The sequence below is a fragment of the Lissotriton helveticus genome, chromosome 7 (assembly GCF_964261635.1).
Source record: "Lissotriton helveticus chromosome 7, aLisHel1.1, whole genome shotgun sequence".
Taxonomy (NCBI): Eukaryota; Metazoa; Chordata; class Amphibia; order Caudata; family Salamandridae; genus Lissotriton; species Lissotriton helveticus.
The window spans coordinates 1,691,526,728-1,691,548,384 of NC_136068.1; the positions used below are offsets into that span (position 1 = coordinate 1,691,526,728).

Below are 21,657 nucleotides of genomic sequence, written 5' to 3' on the forward strand. Positions count from 1 at the left end.
TTAAAGACGGCTCAGATGATTTTGTGCGCGCAATATCTTTCATATAGTTTCTTTGCCTTTGATTGATCTGGTACTCCGGCCGCCTGTACGTGGTAACAGTTTGTGGTGATTGACGTGTGATGCCGAGCGCGCCCCCTGCGCGCCCCTGTTGTCAGTCATGCTTGCCTCCTTCACGCCCCCTGCGTGCCCACGTTGTCAGTCCTGCGTACCTCCTGCGTGCCCATGTTGTCTGTCATGCTTGCCCCCTGCGTGCCAATGTTGTCTGTCATGCTTGCCCCCTGCGCGCCCATGTTGTCAGTCATGCTTGCCTCCTGCGCGCCCATGTTGTCTGTCATGCTTGCCCCCTGCGCGCCCATGTTGTCTGTCATGCTTGCCCCCTGTGCGCCCATGTTGTCAGTCATGCTTGCCCCTTGCGCGCCCATGTTGTCAGTCATGCTTGCCCCCTGCGCGCCCATGTTGTCAGTCATGCTTGCCCCCTGCGCGCCCATGTTGTCAGTCATGCTTGCCCCCTGCGTGCCCATTTTTGTCAGTCATGCTTGCCTCCTGCTCGCCCATGTTGTCAGTCCTGCTTGCCTCCTGCGTGCTCATGTTGTCAGTCATGCTTGCCTCCTGCGCGCCCATGTTGTCAGTCATGCTTGCCTCCTGCGCGCGCGGGTGTCTGTGTGTGTGGCTCTGTGTGTGTGTTTGTGCTCTGTGTGTGTGTGTGCAAATGCAATAGGTCTCGCATTTGTGAGAGATTAAGCTATTGGCATTGTAAATGACAATGCCATTTATTTATCTGTTTTCAAAACCAACACATAAATACAAAATTTGTCATTTACAATGCCAATAGCTCTAACTTTTACAAAGGCGAAACCGTTGCATTGTAAATGCTTGTTTAAATGTGTATTTTATGGGTTCAGCAGGGCCCTGCGGCCCTTCACACCATGCGCTGATGCAGCAGCCACCAGCGCCACACCAGCGAGTCCGCAACAGTTTGATTTGCCCCAGGTAGGCCTCCGAGTACCAGGCAGAGCCCTGCTGCCCCCGCGAGTCCCCACTGCCAGCTCACCTTCCACAAGCATTGGTGAGCAGGACCCCCCCCCCCATGCTGCATGCCGCCTTAGATCCAGTAGTGTAGATCAGTGCCATGTGTAGTCCATGTGTAGTCCGTTGTGCCAGTCCGGGATCTCTTCGCTGCACAAGTCAGGACGAGCAGTCCGCCAGCACCTAGTAGGTGAAAAATGCAGCATTTCTGACAGCGAGTGCCACGCTTGGGTAGTTCGAAGTATCCCCATGCACAACTACACAGGCCTCAGATTACACATTCTGGGGTGCATTTATAGCGATTCTGTGATTGCCTGCATGTGGAGACTGGTGTGCATTTATTAACGGGACGGTATGATTGCTGGCTGCGGCGATGCTCTAAAGAGGTTTCTGTGTCTAACAAATCAGTGACAGATCATTATGCATTTTTAGGGGGGAGGGTTTTATATAGCGCACACAAAACCCGGAGGTATCAGAGTGCTTTACATGAGCGCCAGAGTGCAGGGGGAGAAGACAGACAAGAGAATGGGGTGCAGAGGTGTGAAAGGCCAAAGGGCCAGAGCAACACCAGGCCCCCTGCCTGGCTCACGTGGGGGTGTTCTGGCGTCAGAGATTTCCAACCAGAGATACAACTCACAAGTGCTGCCTCTGTCCGAAGCTGCCCTACAGCGGAATGTCGTTTCTGAAGCCTCTCTTAGACCGGTTTCTTCCTGATATTGTTATTGTATTATCCTGTCTGTGAATGGTCTTTGCTGTAGGAAGAGAAGGTCTGTGTGGAATCTAAAACGTACATCAGTTTCTGTCTTGCTTTTTAATATTCCTGAGGCAGTGTGTGTGGTCATCTTCTTGTTGAGTTCTCACTACATGGCAAGGTGTTTACCTTCAGTGGGAGTTCTCACTGCATGGCTAGGTGTTGCCCTTCTGTCTGTCCACATGTATTACAGAGATGGATAGAACAACAGACAGAGGGAGAGCGAGGGAGGGAAAGGGAGGCAGACAGAGGGAGGGAGGGAGGGAAAGGGAGAGGGAGGGAGGGAAAGGGAGGCAGAGCGAGGGAGGGAAAGGGAGGCAGAGGGGGAGCGAGGTAGGGAGGTTGAGGGTGGGAGACAGTGAGGAAGGGGAAGGGAGAGGGAGGGAGAGAAAGGGAGGCAGACAGAGGGAGAGCGAGGGAGGGAGACAGGGAGGGAGGGGGGGGAGACAGAGGGTGAAAGACAGAGGGAGGAGGGGGGGAGGAGGGTGACAGACAGAGGGAGGGAGGAGGGTGACAGACAGAGGGAGGGAGGAGGGTGACAGAGTGAGGGAGGAGGTGGGGAGAAGGGTGACAGACAGAGGGAGGAGGGTGACAGAGTGAGGAGGGAGACAGAGTGAGGAGGGAGGGAGAGTGAGGAGGGAGACAGAGGGAGAGGGAAGGAGAGAGAGGGAGAGGGAAGGAGAGAGAGGGAGACGGAGAGAGAGGGAGACAGAGAGAGAGAGAGGGAGTGAGACAGTCAGGGTGAGTGAGACAGAGCGAGTCAGGGAGAGAGAGAGAGTGCGATAGAGGGAGATAGAGGGAGAGAGAGGGAGTAAGAGGGAGTGAGACAGAGGGAGAAATAGCTGGTGGTTGCCAGTGGGGACACTTACTCTTGGGGAACCCACACTTATTTTTCCACATCATTTATGTACCTATTACACATAGCAGAAAGACGGTGGAAGACGGCAAAACCGTCACAAAATGAAAATTCAGGAACCCCAAGGAGTGAGATAAAGGGGAGGGGATTGTCTAGTAGTGGATTAAAGAGGTATGAGGTGGCATTAAAACTACCAGCCTTGGTATTCCTCGCGCCCATGTTTCACTGCACTGGCCGCGGGCTTCTAAGCAGAGTTTCAGGCCCTGACACTCTCTTTCACAAATGAAGCACTGGTCTACACACTTATATATTGCTTGCTCTTATGCTTCTTAGAAGGTGCTACTAACTCACAGGTGTTTTGTTTGCAACTGCATGCCTTGCGTAGCGTTTTATCGTGAGTACTGTGAAACTGTTGCACCAGTATTACTTGTGAGTAGGTTGAACTTTTGCAGTACCATCCTTAGATTTTTCTAAGGAGTACTCTAACAGCGCCAGCAATATACCTGTATTTCATACTCTTGTGTACATCCCTTGCTTAGCTTTTCCTCATGAGTGGCTCATGACCACTTACACTACCATACAATATGCTGAAGAAAAATTGAAAAAACAAACATAAAAGCAAAGCGTTCCATAAACACCGGCAAAACACCGTTTCAGTTGTTTTTTATGACGCGAAAATGAGTAAACACTGAAAAGTACTGTTTTTTTGAGGTATGGAAATCACTGGAAAGCACTGAAAAAACACCACCAGAATTTACCAAAAATAGAAATTGAAAACAGGAAAGCCTAGGCATGTGTTTTCTGTTTCCGTTGCACTGATGTCCGATGTTCAGGTGGTTGCCAGCACCAGGCAATATGTGCGGACTGGCTTACACTCACCCCACACACATCCAGCACAGGCGTCACTGTACATGTGACCCTGCCAATAAAGGGGCCGGGCGCATGTGCCCATAGCCAGTTCAACATAATATCTGCTTGAGTCCCTGTGGTCTTGTTGTATGCATTGGGGCCCTGGGCCCTACGACATTACATTGTGCTGTGTACATTGGATGCAGACATGTCAACGTAGGCAGCGGGTTGGAACTTGGACTTGTAGCTTTGTTGTCACCCACTCAATTTGTGAGGGGAGTGGCCAGGGCCATCGTACGCAGAGCCAACATGGGTATGTGACTGCTATTTGGGCAGACCTGGGCGTGGTTCTGTACTGCATCTGCATGTGTCTCAATGGCAGTGTGGGTCTCCTTAGTGGGTGTGGGTGGGCACTGAAGGGTGATAGACACCTACGCATGTGTTCTGGTTCGCATCCCAGGGTTTCGGCCCCCACCCACACCTGTTGGGCCACCTCCTTTTGGCATGCTGACACATGGCATTGGAATGCCGTGGGTGGGTGAAGTGTTGTGAGCCAGCTGTGCTTGCGGGTGCCTCCTGCTCTGTGGTCTGTTGCAGGCTCGTGTTCCCCCCTGAGTGGCTTGGCTGGACGGGTCCTGGTGGGGGGTTGCGTGAGATATCCATGGGATGTTGTAGGGTGTCAGGGGCGATGGCTGAAGGCGTTGTGTTCCCCCCTGCGATGTGAAGGGGAGGTGCATGTTGACTTTGTGTTGTCATGTTTGTTTGCACATTGTGCTGGTTTGCATGCAGACTGTATAGCAATGTACATTGTATCTGTTTGGGGGGTGCTGTATTCCTCTGCGGGACAGTGTAAATTTGGACTACATGACGGATGTAAGGTCGTTGGCGTACATTTCCATTTCACAGTTTCCGGCTCTGTCAGATGTAGTTTGCATGTTTCTGTGCATGTGCGGAGCCAGTTGTGTCCTCTGTTCTACAGTGTCGGCTATGAGCATTGTTCCACGTTGTCGTCAATGTGGCTGTGCTGTTCATGCTATGTGTGCGTGCTGCAATGTGCCAAGGGTATCTGGGACATGATCCTGGGTGATTGTGGGTGTGCAGTGTGCTACACCTCGCTGTGCATGTATGCCATTGTGCCCATCTCCCCCCCGTCACCCCAGTCGCTGTTCGATGATGTTGTGTCAGGTCCTTGCAAGCTGTGTCCGAACTCCCTACTCCTTGCACCGTCTCCACACTAATGACTGTGGCCTGGGTTTCCTCCACCTCCACCAGTGGTGCTGGATTGCCACCTCCTGTCGCTGTTGCTGCCTTCCTGTTGGCAGCGGGTTGGTGCCTGGTTTCGGTAGTCATGTCATGCCGGCGCCTATTGACCTCCTGGTTTGGCCTCCTCGGCACTCCGACTGCATTCCGGGTGGTCTACTTGTGGGTCAGTTGCTGGTAGTGTTCTGTCACCTCCGTGACGCTGGTCTTGTTTTCCTGCGGACTGCACCCCGTCTTCCTCTCCCTCTCCTCCTTGTCCTTCCCCGGCCTGTTGTTCCTTGCTGGTAGTCTGTGGGGTTCGAGTTGGCCTCTGCGCTGGGTTAGGGGGCATACATGTTGCTACATGTTTTCGCTTGTTTCTGGCTTTTTGTTTTCTGTGGTTTTTATGGGGCATTGTCCCACCAGACGCGTGGGGTTTGCAGGGCTGTGGCTGTTTTTAGCTACTTTTTGTACAGCGGTTGGCCTCATCGCCTGCAATGTTGAAAGTTGCTTTACGCTACTCATGCGGGAGTTATCAAACCTTCTTGTGAATATACCCCTAAAATTGTAAAGGACGTTGAAAGAGGAGCCTTTCTAATCTTAAGGAGCCATGAGACACTGCCTCCTGATCAGACCTGTACAGCCAGTGACTAGCTGGTGTGTCCCTCGCAAATGAAAAAGTCACTGACTAACCCCAGATAAAGTAACAGATTGGTGCAGAGAAGTTCAAGGGCGATCAGAAGTTGATATCTGATGACCTGGTGGGATCTAATGACCTTCCTGCCATGTGACTGACTAGCATTTCAAAGGCCATGACCTGTGGCTAATGCTCACCTTTTCACTATAGGCCAGAGTCGAGTCCCTTCCAGCAGCTCGCACCTTGCAATAGGAACTAGATAAGTGCTCTATGGCGGTAATGCCTAACTAAACTATATTGACCAAACTAAAATAACTATACTAAAGCTAACTTGTTGTGTGTGAATAAAATGAGAAAGGTAGTTTCCAGTGTCCCATTTAAGGGCAACTGTGGTATTTGTTGCCAAAGTATGTTCTCTGTTCAATGCTAATGGGGTCTTACTATCCTTTTCTCCTAGGTTTATCAACCAGAAGATTCTAGGAAGCCCTCTCAGCCAAGGTTGGTAAGTGCCCTCCCCTACCCTCTGATCCCCTAGTTTCCCCATTCCCTAATTCTGGACAAATGTTTTAAGTCTCCTGTTGCCTCTAACTATCTAGTCAACTTCTGACATTGCAGTTTCCACCCACTCTCTCGTCTTGTGCTTGTGTCTTCTCTCTTGCCATCTGGTGTTCCCATTGCCCCTGTAGTATCTTGTTCTGTGGGTCTCCTCTTCTCATCCGACCCAGGGCCGTCTTTAGGGGGTAAGACTGGTGAGGCTGCACTGGGCGCTAACCCGGAAGGGGGGCTCTGATGTGGGGTGGGGCGCTATGTTTTGCAATAAGGTATGATTTAAAAGCACCTGCTGCAGAGTTCCCAGCAATAAAAATGCTGTGATACCTCTTTCGATTAATGTTCCTGCTAGAAAGAGAGGGGTCAGACTTTTATCTAGTGGCAGTTTTGACTTGTCATAAAGTAGAGCAGAGAGTTAATATGCCTTCTGCAAAGAAAATATCTGTATATTATGTGGCTAGCTGAGTAGACTGGTAAAGTCAGCCTTTTCCAGTGCTTGAAAACAAATTAAATGTATTTGAGGGCGAGGATATGGAGAGGTGGTTGCAGAGCGTTGCGAGGACCCGCATTAAGGATTCACCGTGCAGCTGAGGCGATGCTTCGTTTCAGAGGAGTTGCAGAGCTTTGATGCAAGGTCTTGCGTCATCATCGAGGTTCCCGTCGATGAAGGTTTGAGAAACAAAGTCTGGCATCAGGGATGTGTCGTGCAATTGAGGCAATGTGCCGGTTCTGAAGAGCTGTGAGGCTGCGATGCACAAGCCTGAGTCATTGTCGAGGCTACCATTGATGAGAGATTTGCTAATAGAGGTCCAGCATTGGTCAAGCTTCGATCAGCAGTGTTTCTGATGTGGACTGCAATGTCGATGTGCAGTCCTTGTGCTGGAGAATTCTCGCAGGAGAGGCGATGCATCGGTTCTGCTTGGGATTGCTCCGTATAGCAGAGAAGATGCAGCAGTTCTGCTGGATCCAAAGATGGGCTGGCAGAACACCTTCAGGCCCACTTCCAAGAATTAAAGAATGGGGGGCACCACTTGGCAAGGTAAAAATAACAGTTGCAGAGTCCAGGTGCTGGTTGCAAGAGACTAGCCTTTTGAGTAACTCTTGTGGTCAAGGGTTGATGTTGAAGAGCCAGTACTTCTTACCCAAGTAAAAGGGCAGAAGGCAGCAGGTCAGCACAGCAGGCAGCAGTCCTTCAGGACACCAGTCCAGTCGAGTGGCAGTCATTTCATCAGCACAGCAGTCCTTCTTCCTGGCAGAATCTCCACAGGTCCAGAAGTGAAATGAATAGTTAGTGTCTGAGGTCCAATACTTATATCCGGTTCTGCTTTCGAATTGGGAGAAGCTTCTAGAGGATTCCATTTGAAATGCACAGGTGTCCTGCCTTCTTAGCTCTGGCTCCAGACTAACTAAAGGGGGCCTGTAGCCCTTAGTGTGGAGGTTGGACACAGCCATTTCAAGTGTAAGTGGGGCTGTGCCCAGTGATGGCCCATCAAAGCACACCTAATCCCTCTATTGTGTGTGGCTCTCTAGGTGGAATACACACAGCCCAGGGATAGGCTGCTAACACCAAAAGGCTACAGCAAAAAAGTCAATTTTCTAAAGGTGGCATTTTCAAATTTGTATTTTAAATTTGGACTTCACCATAAGAGAGGATTTCCATTACAATTCCAAAGACACCAAACATGAACTGCCTAGCTGTTCCAATTTGGAAGTTACAGCTTATAAAATGTAATAATGTAACTCCAATGTTATACTATGGAAGAGGTAGGACTTGCAGTAGTAAAAAGCGAATTGAAGGTGTTTTCACTACCAGGACATCAAAAACTTAAATGCACATGTTCAACTTTTTAAATACACTACACCCTGTGCTCTGGGCTGTCCAGGGCCTATCCTAGGGGGCACTTCTATGTATTAAAAAGGAAGGATTGGGCCTGGCAAAAGGTATATTTTGCCAGGTTGAAAGGGCAGTTTAACACTGCACACGCAGGCTGCAGTGGCAGGCCTGATAAATGTTTAAGGGAATACTTAAGTGGGTGGCACATTAAGTGCTGCAGGCCCACTTGTAGCATTTATTTACAGGGTCTGGGTTCATGTAATACCACTTGTCTCGGGACATATAAGTAAATTGAATATACCAGCTGGAGATAAGCCAATGTTAGTGTGTTTAAGGAGTAAGCACATGCACTTTAGCACTGTTTATCAGTGGTAAAGTGCACAGAGTCCTAAGGCCACCAAAAATGAGACCAGCAAAAATGGAGGAAAGGCAAAAACTTTTGGGGAAGACCACCCTAAGGCTGACAGGTCTAACAAGCACCTTCTCTCTCACTGTTGATGTTCTTATCTTCCATCTCTGATTCCATCCTCAGATTGTCCACTTTCTTTAACTCCATTTCTCTGACTCTCTCTTAGTTTCCCTTCCGTGTTCTTAGCTATCTCTTTCCCTCTCCTGATGCTTGTTAGTTGAGTGTTTCATTCAACTATTTCAGTCATTGGACCTTACTTTTCCACACATATGTACATATATATTACAAATGAAAATGATAGGGAAAGAAAGCAAAATTACATTGATTATAAAAGCACAGGCACAAATAAATTAAAGATTCAAGGTTTCAAATGGCATATCATTGAAAATTTACAGAAAACTGCATACTTTTAGATAGCATTCGTCTGTAACAGTAAGCATAGAAAGCCCATAGAATAGGTCATAAGGAATTCCACAGCAAGGGCAGTAGGTACTCTATCCAACAGCAGTCACAAACCATCTGCATTCAGACCTAGTCACTGGTTCCATGTAATGGCCGAAATTTCATTTAAGGTGCTTTATTGTGGACCCTTGATATGAACCTAAAACAGAAAGGCCATTGAAGAGCATGAATTTGGATCTATTTGAGCCTGTGGTTGCAGGGCTTTCGGCGGTGGCACTCATTTTTGGGACTGGGATCTACTTTTCATCACCAGACTTTGACACAGAGAAGGAGACAGTAAAGGAGGGGAGGGAGAAAGAAGAAAGAACAGAAAGAAAGCAAAACACTGTCAAAGGGGGAAAGAACCTGCAAGAGTGACATAAAGCTATTGCAAGTGGAGGAGGCTGGTGCACAAAAGAGGTATGAGCTTAAATCAAGTCTGCTCAGTCTTGGCATTCAGCATTCGGATTCCGGCAGAAAGTTCCTGACAAATCTTTGCCTACATTAATTTTTTCACAAATTAAGCACTGGCAAGAAAACTCTTTGTAGGACGAAGTCACATCTATCAAGACTGTGATAGTGTTTCCGGTTCAGGGAGGAAGAGGATAACCTCACTCACGCCTGCAGCCAGTTTGTTGTCGCAGTCATCGTCATGGCTGCGCCTCTTGTTGGGTGATTGCTGCCTGGCACTGGTGAATGTTTCTAGCATCATCAGAAGCAGGAGTGGTGATAATGGGCCTCTGTGCCTCTGCTCCTCGCGTCTTATTGATCGGCATAGGCACGCACACTGGCAGGCTATGCCAAGGCCTCATAAAACCTTATGAGAAACAGGGGAGAAGCAGACGGGAAAATAAACCACACAGAGAAGCCACATAGAGACTTGCAGACCCAGAGGACCTCAGAAAGCCCTCTCCTGGCTGTGTGCCAGGATAAGGGCGCACACATAATCATTGTACCGCGGAGTTAGTGCAGATGGCTGGTACTGCTGTTCCTCGCTGCCAGGGCACAAGTGCAGAGACAGACTGACAGACAGAGTGGGCAGTGCTGTCAGAGGCACCTGTCCTTGAGGGCCACTCCATCACCTCAGAAGGCTACTGTGACCAGTCCAGATGCCATATTAGTGCACCTAACTTATGAGAAACCAGGTCAAGTTCAAAGAGGCCAAGCCAGAGCTTGGGGCTGTCTCTAAAAGTGGCGTGGCTAGACAGGTGTTTCTACGAATCCTTTCAGAGGCGAGGCCAAAGTAATCAATCAATCAATCAATCATTTTTTGTAAAAATGTGGCTTATCACTTGAGAGAGTATCCAGGAACTTGCTGTAGGTCTCATTCGAAGAGCCAGGTCTTGAGCCCCTTCCTGAAGTCGGTCAGTGAGGGCAAGGTGCAGAAGAGGAGGGTGATCCAGGCTTTGGCGGCGAGAAAGGAGAAGGAGCGTACTCCAGCGCAAGGGATCTGCGTGATGTTTGCAGAGCAGAGGTTCCTCGGGCAATGCTGGAAGTACAGATGGTGGATCAAGCGGGCAGTTCCTTGGTCATGGAGGGCTTTGTAGGTGTGAATCAGGAGCTTGAAATGGCATCTCTTCTGGACCGGGAGCCAGTGGGGGTCTTTTAGGTGCTGGGTGATGTGGGATCTCTTGGGCAGGTTGAGGATCAGTCTGGCGGCTGTGTTCTGGATCGTTGAAGTTCAAGTTCAAGTTCAGGTATTTGTATAGCGCACTACTCACCCATAGGGTCTCAAGGCGCTTGTGGGAGGGGGTGCATTATTTATCGTTATCCTTTCTGAAGGAAATGTGGTTCTGTGTGAGGCGGAGGTGGGTGGGGAGAGAGTTCCAGGCCTTGGCCGCCAGGTAGGAGAAGGATCTTCCTCCCATGGTGGATCTGTGGATGCGCGTAACTGCGGCAAGCGCTTGGTTGGAGGATCTTAGTTGGCGGGAGGGTGTGTAGAAGGACAGTCGTGTGTTGAGGCATTCGGGTCCTAGTTTGTAGAGGGCCTTGTGAGCGTGGGTGAGGAGACGGAACGTTATTCTCTTGTTGACGGGAAGCCAGTGGAGGTCTTTCAAGTGGCCAGTAATGTGAGCTTGGCGAGGGATGTCCAATATGAGTCTGGCGGATGCGTTTTGTATGCGTTGGAGTTTTTTCTGTAATTTGGCTGTGGTTCCGGCGTAGAGGGTGTTTCCATAGTCCAGTCGGCTAGTAACCAGTGCGTGGGTGACAGTCTTTCTTGTTTCGGTGGGGATCCAGCGGAAGATTTTTTTGAGCATACGGAGTACGTTGAAGCAGGAGGATGAGACGGCGTTAACTTGTCTGGTCATCGAGAGGGAGGAGTCTAGGATGAAGCCCAGGTTGCGTGCGTGATCTGTGGGTATGGGTGCTGTGCCCAGGGCCGATGGCCACCATGAGTCGTCCCAGGCAGAGGGGGAAGATCCTAGGATGAGAACTTCTGTTTTGTCTGAGTTAAGTTTAGGCGGCTGTTTTTCATCCATTCGGCTACTTCTTTCATGCCTTCATGAAGATTGGTTTTGGCGGTGTTAGGGTCCTTGGTGAGGGAAAGGATCAGCTGGGTGTCGTCGGCGTAGGAGATGATGTTGAGGTTGTGTTTTCGCGCGATGGATGCGAGAGGGCTCATGTAAACATTGAAGAGGGTGGGACTGAGTGATGATCCTTAAGGGACTCCACAGATGACTTTGGTGGCTTCTGATTTGAATGGGGGGAGTCGGACTCTCTGTGTTCTCCCGGCGAGGAACGAAATAATCCAGTCCAAGGCTTTTCCTTGTATTCCGACGTTGCTGAGTCGTTGAATGAGGGTGCTATGACAGACTGTGTCGAAGGCGGCGGAGAGGTCGAGTAGGATGAGGGCAACTGTTTCTCCGTTGTCTAGCAGCGTTCGGATGTCATCTGTCGCTGCAATGAGGGCGCTTCGGTGCTGTGTTTGGCTCGAAAGCCGGACTGTGAAGAGTCGAGGGAGTTGTTGGATTCAAGGAAGGCGGCGAGCTGGCTATTGACGGTTTTTGTCAATGACCTTGGCAGGGAATGGGAGGAGGGAAATGGGGCGGTAGTTCTTAAGCTCAGAAGGGTCAGCTGTGGGTTTCTTCAGGAGGTCACTGAGTTCGGCGTGTTTCCAGCTTTCCGGGAAGGTAGCGGAGTTGAATGAGCAGTTGATGAGATCACGGAGATGGGGTGCGATGATGGAGTCTGCTTTGTTGAAGATGTGGTGGGGACAGGGGTCCGTTGGCGAACCTGAATGGATGGAGTTCATTAGGCGGATGGTGTCTTCAGTGGTGATTGGGTTCCAGGCGCTAAGCTTGTTAGCGAGCGTTTCGGTTTTGGGAGTGGGTGGGGTGGGCTGTTCTTTCGAGCTGTAGTTAAAGCTGTTATGTATGTCGGCGATTTTGTTGTAGAAGAAAGAGGATAACGAGTTGCAGAGGTCTTGGGAGGGAGTAATGTCGTTTGAGGCTGCGGTGGGGTTGGTAAATTCTTTGACGAGGTTGAATAGTTCCTTGCTGTTGTGGGCATTGTTGTCGAGTCGATCCTTGAATGCTGATTTCTTGGTGGATCGGATCAATTGATGGTGTTTGCGGATGGCTGCCTTGAAGGTGGTCAAGTTGTCAGTGGTTGGGATTTTTCTCCATGTTTTTTCGAGAGTGCGGCATAGTTTCTTTGAGTTCTTAAGGTCATCGTTGAACCAGGGTGCCTTTTTGCTGCCTTGTTTGATCTGGTGGTTTTTTAGGGGTGCTAATTCGTCAACGCTGTGAGTGATCCATTGTTTGAGTTTGGTGGCAGCTACGTTTGGATCCGATGAGAGGGCTGGAGGATTTTGGTTGAGAGATGTGAGGAGTTGGTCAGTGGTGATTTTGTTCCATTTTCTTCGAGGAATGGGTTGTGGGGGGTTGTGAGTTGTGGTCGTTTTGTAGCTAAAGTGAACGCAGCTGTGGTCCGTCCAATGGAGAGCTGTGGTATGATTGAAGGAGATGTGTTTGCTGGAGGTGAAGAGAGGGTCGAGCGTGTGTCCGGCTAAGTGGGTGGGGGTGTCGACAAGTTGTTTGAGTCCGAGTCTGGAGTCTGGAGTCTTTGCATGAGTTTGGTGGTGGTGTCTGCATAGAGTGCGTTGCTGTAGTCAAGTTGGCTGGTGACGAGGGCAGGCTTTCACATGTAAACTAAAATCCTGCGCTTCCGCAGCGTGATATCTGAAAAGTATTTGGTTGCTTTTCACTGAGTTTTCTACTATTGTGGCCAGACATATCACCAGTACTAAATTTGCAAAAAAATATGTGCCAGGGCCCTCGTTAGGAGGCCACTACCACCTGCACTGCCCATTGTCACTGTCAGCGCTGCCAACTACAGTAACAACACAACTTCTAACAATCACACTCCTACAGTTGTGACAATTCTGACTACTCCAGGCCCCGAAAGAGATAAGAATCACTTTGGCAGCAAGTATTCCTCATTTTTAAAGTATTTTGAATTAATAAACAACTATTGTTCTGCTGGTCTCTAAATTAGACAAACAGCGTCACCATGTGGCAGACTGTTATAAGTGAGGGTGTTGACAATAAAGTGTTGTTGCTGAGCACCACCGGCTCAAATTAAGCAATGCAAATAGCACACCAATGCACATACACCAAAAACAAACCACAGCCACTAGCTTTGCCAAGGCTTGTTAGCTGCATCAAATTAACAAGTAACTTCATATACTGACAATACCCTGACTACCTAACCACAGGAAGACAATGATGAGACCAGGCTACCCAAATGCCATTGCTGTGAGTTCCCTTTTTCATATAAAAACGGCCTCTTGTAGAATTTTCAAGCAGAGAAGAGGTTCACGCTAAGTCTCTTCTGGTGTCACGAAAGTGAAAAATGCACAACTTACCTTTCTGTGCATTTCTATTAAATGCATGTATATAAACACTCTCTAGCAATAGGATGATACATACCTGTGTGTGGCAAGTTATTTGTATTAATAGTTGTTTCATTCAATTACACTGGCCATTAAAATTCCTAATGGGAAGAAAGGGAATATTAAACATTCACGATCTTATAATTAAAATATATACCTCCCCGTCGGGCTTCAAGGGCAAACAGTAAGACGTCTTTGCAGTAAAACATGACTGGCCATTAGCCCCCTGGCTTTCAGGCCTGCTCTGTTGCCAAGCAGAAGTCACATCGCCTAGGAACAAGTTCGTCTGCAGACATACTGGTACTGCAAGATGGTTTATATGGGCTAAAAATAGCAAACCTATGTAGCCAGAGAGCAGCGCTGTGATGTGCCACTGCACAATAACTATCCTGTGCTGGGTTATACAGACCTGGGACCGTATTACGCCTAAAAGCAGATTTAATAAAAACGCAGCTAAAAAAAACGCAGCAATCAAATTTGCAGCGCCGCGTCGAGCAAGGGAGAGTGAGCAGTGCAGAGCCACATAAAGTAAATATGGCCTGCTGTAGCTCTCTTCCCCTGCACTGGTGCAGAAACAGGCCGCTTATCACCATGTACACATCCTTGCACAATAGTAATAAGCTGTTTCTGCGACGTCTAGCATAGGTTTTGTACTGGAAGAATACCTTTCCAGTGTAAAATCCTATTTCTAGACAACATCTAAAGCAATTCACGCATTGTCTGAACAGGGCTTCACAGGTACAATGTGTGACCTACTTGGAGAAATAGATATCTTTCTTCAACTATTCACCTGCCGCTGGTAGGTGATATTTGTTGACATAAAGCCTGGCCTGACAATTTTAGTAGCTAGGACTTTGCATCAAAAAGCATGGGTGTCTGCGTTAAATCTCCCATATAAAGCTCTCTTTATGTGTGAAGTAGCACACACACTATTTGTGCGAAACAAATACATTTTTCCAGTGCACAAAGGATTTGCTCTGAAAGGTACATAGCCTTGAAAGACATTGCACCACTTTGCATTGCTTTGGGATGGCTCAGTCTTGATAAATCTATTGGGGTGCAATGTCTCTGTTTGGGCCACAGCGCACCTTTAAAGAACTTTGAGCTGCTCGCAAACAGGAATAGTGCAGACTACTACATATAATAGGCACCATCACGAGGGCAGGATATTAGTAAACATCAGAGCTGCTGTTTGAAGTAGCCGGTCCATCTTTCACACTCCAGGCAGCACCCGGCCTGCACTTCCCTGCAGGGGTGTGTCGGGGCAGTCCTTTGGAATCCCTCTCCCCAGAGGACTCAGAAGTACAGTTTTTCCCTCATTGGATGGAGCCAAGCTACCATTCTAATTAGTGAACGCCCCCTTAAGATAGTGTTGCCGTTATAAGTGCTTTGGCACCATATATATATTAAACAAGGTGCCGCATAAGTATCTGCTCCCCCTTGTGCAATATTACAGTTTCCTGAGAGAGAAAATGGGCGCACGCACGTATTACACCCTCAGAGTACTGTATGTACTACGAGCCATGGTGTCAGTGTGCAACAAACCTCGTCTTAACCACCTAATGAGGGAAACAACCCTTACAACGCAACTATTACAACGCACACCGTTACAACGCACACCATTACAACGCAGGATCCATTACAACGTATGCCTTTACAACGCATGACATTACATAGCAGATGCTATTACAACGCATGCCATTACAACGTAAGTATTGGTAAGTATGTTATTTTTTTAAATCATTTTTTTTAATGTAAATTAAATAAATTATTTTAAGTAATAGTATATATTTAGTTTTGGGTTATGGGGTACAGGGGTATTTTTAGGTTTCAGGGCTAGGTTTGGGTTTTGGGGTACAGGGGTATTTTTAGGTTTCAGGGCTAGGTTTGGGTTTTGGGGTACAGGGGTATTTTTAGGTTTCAGGGCTAGGTATGGGTTTTGGGGTACAGGGGTATTTTTAGGTTTCAGGGCTAGGTTTGGGTTTTGGGGTACAGGGGTATTTTTAGGTTTCAGGGCTAGGTTTGGGTTTTGGGGTACAGGGGTATTTTTAGGTTTCATGGCTAGGTTTGGGTTTTGGGGTACAGGGGTATTTTTAGGTTTCAGGGCTAGGTTTGGGTTTTGGGGTACAGGGGTATTTTTAGGTTTCAGGGCTAGGTTTGGGTTTTGGGATACATGGGTATTTTTAGGTTTCAGGGCTAGGTTTGGGTTTTGGGGTACATGGGTATTTTTAGGTTTCAGGGCTAGGTATGAGTTTTGGGGTACAGGGGTATTTTTAGGTTTCAGGGTTAGGTTTGGGTTTTGGGGTACTTGGGTATTTTTAGGTTTCAGGGCTAGGTTTGGGTTTTGGGGTACAGGGGTATTTTTAGGTTTCAGGGCTAGGTTTGGGTTTTGGGGTACAGGGGTATTTTTAGTTTTTAGGGCTAGGTTTGGGTTTTGGGGTACAGGGGTATTTTTAGGTTTCATGGCTAGGTTTGGGTTTTGGGGTACATGGGTATTTTTAGGTTTCAGGGCTAGGTTTGGGTTTTGGGGTACAGGGGTATTTTTAGGTTTCAGGGCAAGGTTTGGGTTTTAGGGTACATGGGTATTTTTAGGTTTCAGGGCTAGATATGGGTTATGGGGTACATGGGTATTTTAAGGGTTCAGGGTAACGGGTATTTTTAGGGTTCAGTGTTTAAATAAATAATTTTAAATAATGTAAATAATTAATTTTAATAATTTTATTATTTTTTAATATTAGTTCTTTAATAATAATTGTTCTTTTTAAAATAAACTATTTTTTAAAGTATATATATTTACAAATTAATTATTAAAAAATAATTTAATTTATTAAATTAATTAAATTTTAATAAATTACATTTTTTTTAAAAATAATATACTTACCTATACTTACGTTGTAATGGCATGCGTTGTAATAGCATCTGCTATGTAATGTCATGCGTTGTAAAAGCATTCGTTGTAAATGTATATGCGTTGTAAAAATTGCGTTGTAACGGTGTGCGTTGTAAAAGTTCGCGATGTAACGTTATACATCCCCTAATGATAATCCATTTCTGAATCTGGCGAAGATGGCTTGCATTTCAAGTGGACAACAGTACTTGAATTAGTCACAATGCAACAGCCGGCAAGTAATAATAATAATAATAATACTATGATTTATAAAGCGCGAACAGCTACCTCCTAGGAGGTGTCCCGGCGCTGTAGCAACAGGTGGCTTGCAGGATGGCCTGCGTACAGCCGAGAGTCCAGCAGATTATTCCAAATTGAAAAGCCAAGTTTTATTTGATTTCCTAAAAATGGTTTCAGAGGTGATTTGTCGCATGGTGTTGGGCAGAGTGTTCCAAAGCATGGCAGCCCTAACTGTAAAGGATCTGCCCCCCAGTTGAGCTTTCCTAACTCGGGAGGTGCATAACAGGTTCTGGGAAGCAAGGCTGTTTGTACACACCAAGCCTCTGCTTCAGATAATTTGGGCAGGATCCATGGAGTGCCCGAAAGGCTAAGGTAAGGGACTTAAACTTTATTCTGTTGGTGACCGGCAGCTAGTGCAATTCTTTGAGATGCGGAGAGATATGTTGCTTGAATGGGACGTGTTTGAGCAATCTCGCAGCCATATTCTGGACCAACTGCAATTTCTTTATCTGGTACGCTGGAAGGCCTAGATATAGGCCATTCGCATAGTCCAGGCGAGAGGTTACTGTAGCATGAACCACTGAGCGACTGCAGTTTTCTGGGAAAAGGTGTAAAACTTTGAGCAGGTTCTTCAAACTACCAAAGCAAGCACCTGTCACCTGTTGTATTTGGGCAGAGAATGATAGGTCCGCCTGCCATTTTACACCCAGGTTTTTTGCACAGCCTACGGGCGAGGGGGGACAACTCATTTCCTCCGGCCACCAAAGGTCTGTGGCGGGGGTTGGCTATTACCGAAGAGCAGCACCTTCGTCTTTTTCGACATTCAGCTTGAGTTTGTTATTGTTCATCCATTGCGCTATGTCTTTTAAGCAACTCGTAAAATTCAAGAAAGAGGCACTCGACAAATCTTTGACATGAAATACCAGCTGGGTATCATCGGCGTACGAGATCGCCTTCACCCCTCCGTTGCCAATCAATACAAATAAAGGTGCCAAATAGATGTTAAAAAAGCAGTGGATTCAGTGCCGGCCCTTGTGGGACCCCACACCAAAGGTGCTTGCGTTTGGACTGATGAGGTTGAAGCGCCACCCTCTGCGTGCTTCCAGAAAGGAAAGATTTAAGCCACCGCAGGGATGTGTCCTCAAACCCCAGGTCCTGAAGGCGCTGGGCCAGGAAGGAGTGGTCCACTGTATCAAATCCTGCAGAGAGATCCAGGAGCACCAGAATAGCTGATGCCCCTGAATACAACTCCATCCTGACTGAGTCCGCCACTTCTATTAGCGCGGTTTCTGTACTAAATCCTGCGCGGAACCCTGATTGCGTGTCATGCAGGATGTTGTGGCTCTCAAAGTTTGCCAGCCGTTTCTGCACTATTTTTTCAAGCATCTATGCTGGTGCAGACAAAAGAGAAATCGGTCTATAGTTTTTGAGATCCCCTGAATCAACATTAGATTTCTTCTTAAGGGGGAGGAGCTCTGTATGCTTCCATAAGTCCGGAAAAATGCCTGCATTCAGGGAGGTGTTCCAAATTTCAGACAGCGCCTGAAAGGAGGAGTTAGCCAGCTCCTTCCACAATTTTGGAGGGCATGGGTCCTCCGGTGATCCTGACTTGCAGCTCTGAATGGCCGCCAGAGCTTCCTTCTGCGTTATCAGCGCGAAATTAGAGAGGAAAGTTCTAGGATTTTTCCTTATCAATATGTCAGGTTTAACAGTTTCAACTGTGGCCGAAAAAGAGTTGTCAATCTTCCGGATTTTATTATCGAGGAACTCTGATAATTCCTCGCATAGTGCCGCTGAGGGTTGACCGTCAATCAGCAACTCGCGAGGTTTAAGAAAGGAATTAACAACCTTAAAAATAGCTTTATGAGGTTTATCGGCTTCCTCAATGCAGTTAGCTATATGATCTTTCCTGGCTTTCTTCATAGATTTGTGCATTTCTTTTCATGATTTTTTGTATGCGTCTTTAGCTGAGCTATCATAATTCACTCTCCAGTGTCTCTCCAGCTGCTTACCTCTACTTTTCATGTTTCTCAGCTTCTCCGGAAACCAAGGGGCGGAAGGTGATTTCCTGAAGGATTTCATAATTTTTGCTGGGGCAGTGGCCTCCACTGCCTCCGCAATCCACTTGTGAAGGGTCACGGTGTAGGTGCTACCTGTCCTATAGTGCATTTTGGTGCCGCACATAAAGATATTAAGCACTATATTAATGTAATTACAATCAGTGTTACCATTCTGATGCCTGAATGCTGTAGGTAAATGTAGGCGTATTTATAGAGCGCACTGATACTCAGGAGTGTCCTGGCGCTGTACTCATACCGCTAGGGAACCCATCCTGGCTTTTCCCCGTGAAATGTCCACTCCTGGGCATCCCCGGGGTGCAACCAGGCATCCCCAGCGCTGTAGGGGGCCGTTGTGGAGACTAAGCAAGCTATTGCCCAGAGTTGCAGCGTGGGACTCGTGCTCAGAGTAGGCACCGAGGCGAGAAATCAGGTCCGAGGAATTATGAGCCCAAGAACCGCCGAGATCAGCCGAGGCGGGATTTGAAACCTGGTCCCGGGCCAGGCCAGGCCTCTACACCTGGGACTGCCGCTCTAAGCAGTGAGCCACACTTCTCCACACTGCTCCACTGGTCCTTATTCCTTTGGAGTACCCAGCTGCAGGGGTTCACCATAACCCATTTCTATGTTACCCTAACCAATGGTCTCTTTCCATCAGCAAGATCAGGCACATCTAGAATTCTGATGCGAAAATTTCACAGCCAGAATGACTGAGACGTGACATTTCTCCAGGATTACAAGAAATCTGCCATGCAATGGTAAATCACATCACACTGATTTACCAGTGTGATTCCCAAAATGTGGCTCATTCTTAGAAGAAATTTCCTTCAGGTTCATCCTGGCAAATTTGTTCCAGAATATACCAAGAGTAATTTTAGGTGAAAGAAAAATTCCAAGGCACTTGTAGCAAGGATTATAGTTATAGTTCTGTTAGAATAGCCGACATATATTTCACGATCCTGTTTTCCATCTCACCAACACAGTACTTCTAGGGCTAGACTAAAAGCTCCCCAGCATATACACAATCTAGTCAATCCAGGGTGAGGTGGAGGCGAAAAGTCTGATCCAACGATTTTGCTGCGCTCAAAAAAGAGGGTGCTAAGACTTAAACCTTAGTTGATTTCTCCTTGAACCTCAATCTTTTGGTGGAAAAATTAAAAATGTTGACAGAAGAGGAAATCCTGTCCTTTATTCAGCGTTGAGAGTGGCTCCAAAGAATGTGAGCTTTCTGAATCTTTTACCGGGAAGCCTTCCTTATCAGAGATATTTTATCTGTGGCATGGAGTGTTAGCAATAACATTTAAGAAGAAGCATCCTTAAGCAGAAAACAACTTTTAAAACCAGATGATGTCTCCCAACTGGTCAATATTGATTTAGGCCCTTATTGGACTTTCCCAAACAGAAAACCTAGAATTTATCTCACCCAATAAATTTTGATACCCGATAGTTTCAGAATTTATCTGGTACAATAAACTTCACCTAGGTCCACCTTTTGGGGAATAACGTGGATTTTGGTGCTTACATGCTGTAAGCATCAAAATATACATGTCCTGCTAAAATATTAGGCATTTTCCCCCTTTTAAGGTCTAGCAGATCTGGCCTGCCAAAATTTAAGGGAGGGTGTGAAGTTTCTTACACACAGTAATTACTGGGTGTGATACACATCTCACCACTTAATGTTTGCCCATGGATTGCAGTTTTATGGGCCAGTTGTAATCTGGCTCTAAGAGATGCACATTCAAACTTAAACACTATCCTACATTCTGAACTTTTTAGAGATTACCAAACAGTGCCTCTTTTCGCTGCAAAGCATCAGTGCTTTACCCTGAACAATTGTTTTCTGTTAGGAATGATGTCTTTCTTATTGATTTCCAGTTTCTGGTCATTTCATTGCTTTTTCTTCTTTTTGTACCATAATGCAGTGTTATTTGTCCCTGTCCCTTCCAGGGGTTCATGTTGACCTTCATGGTTTATTTCAGACTGTGGAACACAGTGCATGCTACATCTGAAGTTTCATCCTCGGTTTTGAAGCCCCAGTCCTGTGATGCAAGCTTCAAAAAATCAGTACCACTAGATTCCAACCTCATGCCTGAGGAAAGAGAAGGCAGAATTGTTTTCTAATGTGTAAGGTCTTCGTCTTGAGGCAGCCAAGTCTAACACAGAAGGTCGTTGTGATCCAGTGGGAAACATGGATAATGGCAATGGAAATTCAGCAAAAATGTGTTCTGCCTATATCTGAAACTCCAAAATATCTATAAAGCACAGAAAATAGTGTAGATTCATAGACATGGAGTTTCTCATGTTACTGAGTCTCAATGTCCAAAGCACAGGAAGCGGCAGAGGAAGTTCTCGGTTCCGATGACCTGCTTCCATTGATCCGTTGGTGATTTTGTTTGTTACTCATTTCTGAAAACACCAACTTTAAATGGTGTTTTGAGAGATGTGTTTTAATTTCGACTGCCAATATATTTTTGAGCTAAATATTGGAAAACCAAAACTGTAGATAGTAGATATGTTGAAGGGCGTTACGGGCTCAGTGATGGCATCATTATGAGTCATAGAAGCTACGCCTATCGTCGATGACAATAATCCTTTATTCTAGATTCTTTTTCGACCCACCCACTAGATTGCGAGATGCTATTCAATAAATGTAGAGAAGCCTCAAGTTGCAAGACTAAAGTTTAATTTAAGTATCATTTTCTAGAGTAGGGTGGGAATATCAAATCCCGAATATTGACAGGGCAGAATATCGTTACAACAATATCAAGGAACATAATATTGAAAAGGTAAGTTTCTATAATTAACTCAACATATACCTACCTTGGTGTTATATACATCCTCAAAGTATAGTAAATCCTTACCTCCCTCTGTGCACTAACCTTTTGTTATTTTGTTCCTCAATATTGTTGTAACAATAAAATTTCCCGTTGATGTTTGATATTCCCAGTTACAATCTAATCTTCCATATCTTTGTAGCCCCAAAAAGGG

The 21,657-nt window shown here is 46.7% G+C and overlaps 1 protein-coding gene across 2 annotated transcripts in view; it reads left to right on the top strand.

Moving 5' to 3' along the window:
- Positions 1 to 21,657, top strand: part of LOC144770668 (phospholemman-like) — a 349,743-nt gene that overhangs the window by 315,875 nt on the left and 12,211 nt on the right. The window contains exon 7 of one of the 2 annotated variants that reach the window (XM_078655381.1): positions 5,816 to 5,860. In XM_078655381.1, the coding sequence (XP_078511507.1) occupies positions 5,816 to 5,838 (23 nt within the window). In that variant the 3' untranslated portion in view covers positions 5,839 to 5,860. The remainder of the gene's footprint in view (positions 1 to 5,815; positions 5,861 to 21,657) is intronic. The other variant, XM_078655382.1, reaches the window with a different exon arrangement.